Below are 5,765 nucleotides of genomic sequence, written 5' to 3'. Positions count from 1 at the left end.
CCTGATTATTCTCTACCCGATAATTTAGAGGTCAGAATTTAGAAGGTGGGCTGCCAGCTTTCCAACTTTCAGGGTTTCTGAAGGTTTTTCCTTGTTTCTTAGAGCCATACTGTGAACCTGGCTCTATTTAAAAAGCTGGAGGAAATAAAGGGAATGTGCGGTGGGAAAATATATCTTTCTCTTTTTTATTTTCATTTCCTTTTTCCCCTCTTTTTTTATTCCCCTCTAGTTTGCTAGGTAGGAGGCGGGGTTTAATCTGTTAAAACATTGGTTTGACTCGCAGATCGCAGATAGGAGTAGATGTATGAAGTGAGTTCTAAGTGTGTCGACTCGAATGTAAAGACGCCTAGCTAGAGGGAGAGGAGGGCGGGGACCCAGGAGAAGGAGGCACTCGGGACTGGGGAAGTGTTGGATGGCGGTGGGGGTTAGCGTGGGAGGAGGGGAGACTAGCTGTCTGAGCGACACACAGGACTAAAGAAAGAGAGGTGAGACGGAAAGGGGAACTGGAAGGGAAGGCCAGTGGGAGGAAGCTGGGAGGAGGCTGGAAAAAGAAAAGCAGACTGGAGAAGGCTGGAGAGACCGAGAGAGAGAGAGAGAAGGAACTAGGAGATGAGGGTCACGGAGTGACCCGGGAGGCTGAGGTTTCTGGAATCCAGAGACTTCTGAGACTGTTTGGTATTCGGGAGAGTCCGGCTCCTGCAGCCAGTTGGGCAGCAGCGACAAAGTGAAATGGGCAGTGTGAGACAGATATTGCAGCCATCTCTCCAGCACCCAGAGATTTGGAAGCTGTTTTCAGCCCAACTACAGTTTCCTAGCTGGAACCTCTAAGTGCTCAGGACCCGCGGGAGCCAAGCAAGAGAGTGCTGGTGAGTGCTCCCTTCAGATGCCTTCGCCAGAGCAAGTAAGAACTTCCCGCTCCCGTCTCTGGATCCCTTCCCTCTGAAACTCCCCAGAAAAGAAGAAAGACCCTAGAGGGAGGGGTGAGGGAGATCCCCTTGCAGTTCTTTTCCCCTCCCTTCCCCCATCCCAGCGGGAGTGCAGGCAGGCATGGATATGTTCAGTCTTGGCCAGGGCAACAACACCACAGTGTCCCAGGAGCCCTTCGGGACAGGCGGCAACGATACTGACATCTCCGACGTGACCTTCAGCTACCAAGTGATCACCTCTCTGTTGCTGGGTACGCTCATTTTCTGCGCGGTACTCGGCAATGCCTGTGTGGTTGCTGCCATTGCCTTGGAGCGCTCCCTCCAGAATGTGGCCAACTATCTCATCGGCTCCTTGGCAGTCACCGATCTCATGGTGTCAGTGCTGGTGCTGCCCATGGCTGCTCTGTACCAGGTGCTCAACAAGTGGACCCTGGGACAGGTCACTTGCGACCTGTTTATCGCCCTGGATGTGCTGTGCTGCACCTCGTCTATCCTGCACCTGTGCGCCATCGCGCTAGACAGGTACTGGGCGATCACCGACCCTATAGACTACGTGAACAAGAGGACGCCCCGGCGCGCCGCTGCGCTGATCTCACTCACTTGGCTCATTGGCTTTCTCATCTCCATCCCGCCCATGCTGGGCTGGCGCACCCCGGAAGACCGCTCGAACCCCGACGCGTGCACCATCAGCAAGGACCACGGCTATACCATCTATTCCACTTTCGGGGCTTTCTATATCCCGCTGTTGCTCATGCTGGTTCTCTATGGGCGCATCTTCAGAGCCGCGCGCTTCCGAATCCGAAAGACTGTCAAGAAGGTGGAAAAGAAGGGAGTAGGCACCAGCTCCGGCACATCGTCAGCCCCGCCCCCCAAGAAGAGCCTGAACGGACAGCCAGGTAGTGGGGACTGTAGGCGCAGTGCTGAGAACAGGGCGTTGGGGACACCGTGCGCTAATGGGGCGGTGAGGCAGGGTGACGATGAAGCTTCCCTGGAGGTGATCGAGGTGCACCGAGTGGGCAACTCCAAAGGGCACCTTCCTCTGCCCAGCGAGTCAGGAGCTACCTCCTATGCCCCCGCCTGCTTGGAGAGAAAAAATGAGCGCAATGCTGAGGCAAAGCGCAAGATGGCCTTGGCCCGTGAGAGGAAGACAGTGAAGACGCTGGGCATTATCATGGGCACCTTCATCCTATGCTGGCTGCCGTTTTTCATTGTGGCCCTGGTCCTGCCTTTCTGTGAGAGCAGTTGCCACATGCCTCCGTTGTTGCGTGACATAATTAACTGGCTAGGCTATTCCAACTCCCTGCTCAACCCAGTTATTTATGCTTATTTCAACAAAGACTTTCAAAACGCTTTTAAGAAGATCATAAAGTGCAAGTTCTGCCGCCGATGATGATGATGATGATGATGATGGCGGCGATAATAGTGGTGGTGATGGAGAAAGAAAAGAGGAGGAAGAGTGTAGGGCTTACAGGACCCTCTCCATTCACTCAATATCCCCGACCCGGAAGCAACACCTAAGATAACTTGCTTTTCTTAGAACACGCAGCTTTGTAGCCCAAGGCTTTCAGATCTTGCTCTCTCTATGTCTCATTTCAAGGGGACAATGCTCTTTGCAGAAATCCTAGAGAACCCCTAGAGTCTGTGTGAAAAGTTATCGGCTCAGTCTTTGGTCCTAGGATCAGTTTTTATAGTTGCAATAATTGCCTCCCTATTTGAAATCCAATTCTTCATGATGGAAGTTTAAACCTCGATGATTCAAGTCAGAAAACCCCAACAGAAAATCCAAACTGTATGGACATCTGCCATGCCCACTAGAGCTGTCACTCTCTGCCCTACTTCTGGACCTTTGAGGTTCAAGACTGTTCTGTCTCTCCCTTCCTCTTGCTCTAGAAACATCTGTTCCTTCCCACTGGGTGTCAATCTGCACGGTTTAACCTGGTCTCCATGCACTCATTGCTGGTCTGGAAAAACAGGTGGAACTACTTTGGGTTATGGTGCGCTAGAAAACTTTACCTTGTTGAATAGCAAAAGATTCCCCACCCTCGTGCAACACCCACTGTCTGTATTTTTTTTTTTTTGAACTCAAAATCAAGTGGCAAAGGTGTCTGTTGGAGTGGACTTATAAGTAGGCCTGGCCCATGGGAAAGAGCTAGGAAGGCTTATGGATGGTTTCCTGTACTGGTGTTAGCACTCACCAAAGAAATTGACAATCAGACTATTTGGAAAGAAGAGTTTTATTCCTACAGTTTGTTGGCCTTTCTGTAAGTTCTGGCAAGGCCATGTGTCAACTTCAGGAGGCTCCCACTGCTGGCCAGGGAGGGCGCACTGAGGGTACTAAGATGCCCAGGATGGCTCGCCCCATCCTCAGTTTTGTTTCTAGCAATGAGCTCTGCCAGAGCATCCTGCCTTGGGTTTGCAGCATCCAGGTTCCTTCACCTCACCTCTCATAGCATCCGGGAACTAGTAGAGAAGTTTGAGTTTGTGCAAGAGGGTGGAGACTTAGAAACTTCTATGGAAGTGTTGTCGTGGGGGCACTTAGAGAAGACAAAGAGCAAAACAGCTCCAAAGTGCTTTCAATTCCTGCGGTGCGTCCTGGGGGAACCTAAAAGGGCAATTTTAAGCATAGGATGCAAATTTTCTCAATTCACCCTTTCCCCTTTCGATCGTGGAACAGCTTTGTTTAACATATCCTGATAATGCCCGGATTTATTCTCTGGAACATTCTGTGCGCACACACAAATTTAGCAGAACTCTGGGCTCTCCGTGCCAAGGATTTCAACACTTCCCCACTACCTACCTAAGATCTTGATCTCAGAGGGATACCCAAAGGAGAGGGCAATCTCTGTGGAGTCTCAGAATCTAGAGGGTTAATTCGTTCCAGCCCCAGAATATTGAGTGTAAAACCAGCTTTGTGTCCTCTCAATTCCCCCCACCCCCCAAGCGTTCTTTCCCTGCAGTTATTTTTGCTGCCCCACCCCCACCCCAGAGAAGAATATTCTTTTGGTGCTTCGTTTGAATGTACATTTCTAGCTAGGTGAGAGGGCATCAAGAGGTTTGCTTTATTTCTGAACTTTAAATTTTCTGTTGAATAATGGTTTCTTTTTCAAGCAATCACACGGAGATTTTTCACTCCCCCATCCCTTTCAGCTGTATCTTTCCAATGTCTGCACCTGCTGTTTTGAAAATCTCTCTGCATCTTTTTTTTTTAATTGCCAACTTTCCCGGTAAGACTTCCCCCTTGTGTTTATAAACAGGGAGAAAAGACTGTCCTGTCAGACGAAGCCATTATTTTATTTGTTAAACTGAACAAAGCCTCTATTTGGTTTCTTTTGCTTTACCCTAAAGTGGGAACGAGTATTATAATCCATTGCAACAGAATCATCTCAGTAAGCCTGTGGGGTGTCTACTTCTGAGAGGCTGATTTGGGGCTCTATGGAGAAGACACATTGGGCTGGGCTTCTCCAGTACAAACAGTACTTGCTTGTAAATTTAGCTTGCTTGCTTGCTTTATTGATTGATTGATTGATTGCTCATGAAAATGAAGTAGAACTATATGACCAAATAAGTTTTTTTTTCTGTATGTTTTACTATTTTTAGAACAGATCCTTTACTTGAAATAAACCAATCCCTGAATTTCAGATGTTACTTTGGAAACCAAGACTTCTAACTTTTACTTCTTTGTATTTTTTTTTCCCCATTAGGAATGTTTGGCTATGATGGGGGAGGGGCATTGCTCCAGCTATTTTGAGAAAGAGACTTTAAACAAGACTGGAAAGGGGGCACCCAACTGGAATATAATTGCCAAGTAATAGAGCAATCAGAGAAATAAGTGCAACATGCTGCACAGCTCTAAAGAACCCCTGATGCTTGTTTTATTTTAAAATATGTGTATTACAGTAAAACACTAATGCATCAAAATTGGCCTTCACTTTTCCTTGTGATAATAAAGGACTTTAATAATGGTGATGCTGTAATAAACTAAGACTAGTTACCTGTGTGTATCTTTATTGAAGCATACTCTCCATTTGTGCTTGTTGTATTAATACAAAAATAAAGGTGAAAAATAGGACTGAGCTCACAATTCAGGTTAGGGAATTGCTTTTTTTTGTTTGTTTGATTTTTTGTTTGTGTTTTGTTTTGTTGGACACAATTTTGTCTAACTATGTACCCCTTGCTGGCCTGGAACCTTCTATGTAAACCAAGCTGGCTTTTTTATAATTTTTTTTTAATTTTAGGTGCATTGTTGTCTTGCTTGCATGCATGTTTGTGTGAGGATACTGAAGTTGTGAGCTGCCTGTGGGTGGTGAGAACTGAACCTAGGTCTTCTAGAAGAGCAATCAGTGCTTTTAACCACTGAATTATTTAGCCATTACTTCCCTAGCCCCCACCCTCATTCTAGCTTTTCCCTGAAAAGATCCCCTAACTCTGCTCCCATGTGCTGAGATTAAAGCCATGGGCAACCACATCCTGCTCAGGTAAGGGATTTAACTCTTAAGAGAAATATTAATCACAACTCCTAGACAAGTGATTTCTTTTTCACCCTTTTCTTATTTTCTTATTTCTTTCCTTCCTCCCACCCTTTTTCCCTCTCTCCCTCCTGCCCTTCTTTCATTTACTATTCCTTCCTTTCTTCCTCCTTTCTCTCTCTCTTTCTCTCTCTCTCTCTCTCTCTTAATCTCTCTCTCTCTCTCTCTCTCTCTCCTTTCTTAAACTTTAGTCTATAAATAATATTTTATTTAATGGGGTTGACTTAAAACCATGTGTTTTACATGACTGGCTCCTTCAATAAGTTTTTGGCATCTATCTCAGAAACATGGCCACCACAGGGGGAAGAACAGG

At 46.8% G+C, this 5,765-nt stretch overlaps 1 protein-coding gene across 1 annotated transcript; it reads left to right on the top strand.

Annotated features, from left to right (window-relative positions):
- Window positions 1-493: 493 nt before the first annotated feature.
- Window positions 494-4,926, top strand: Htr1a (5-hydroxytryptamine receptor 1A). Its single transcript, XM_028784425.1, has one exon. The coding sequence runs from the start codon at window positions 1,048-1,050 to the stop codon at window positions 2,314-2,316; it is 1,269 nt and encodes a 422-aa protein (XP_028640258.1). The 5' UTR covers window positions 494-1,047; the 3' UTR covers window positions 2,317-4,926.
- Window positions 4,927-5,765: the final 839 nt, after the last annotated feature.

Source organism: Grammomys surdaster, unplaced genomic scaffold (assembly GCF_004785775.1).
Source record: "Grammomys surdaster isolate TR1022 unplaced genomic scaffold, NIH_TR_1.0 99, whole genome shotgun sequence".
In the NCBI taxonomy this organism is placed as follows: domain Eukaryota; kingdom Metazoa; phylum Chordata; class Mammalia; order Rodentia; family Muridae; genus Grammomys; species Grammomys surdaster.
Note: the sequence above shows the minus strand (reverse complement) of the source record. Positions and strands in the feature narration are given on the sequence as shown.

Bases quoted from the DNA above. Each gene is read 5' to 3' on its own strand.
- Htr1a (XM_028784425.1), top strand. From the start codon at position 1,048: ATGGATATGTTCAGTCTTGGCCAGGGCAACAACACCACAGTGTCCCAG.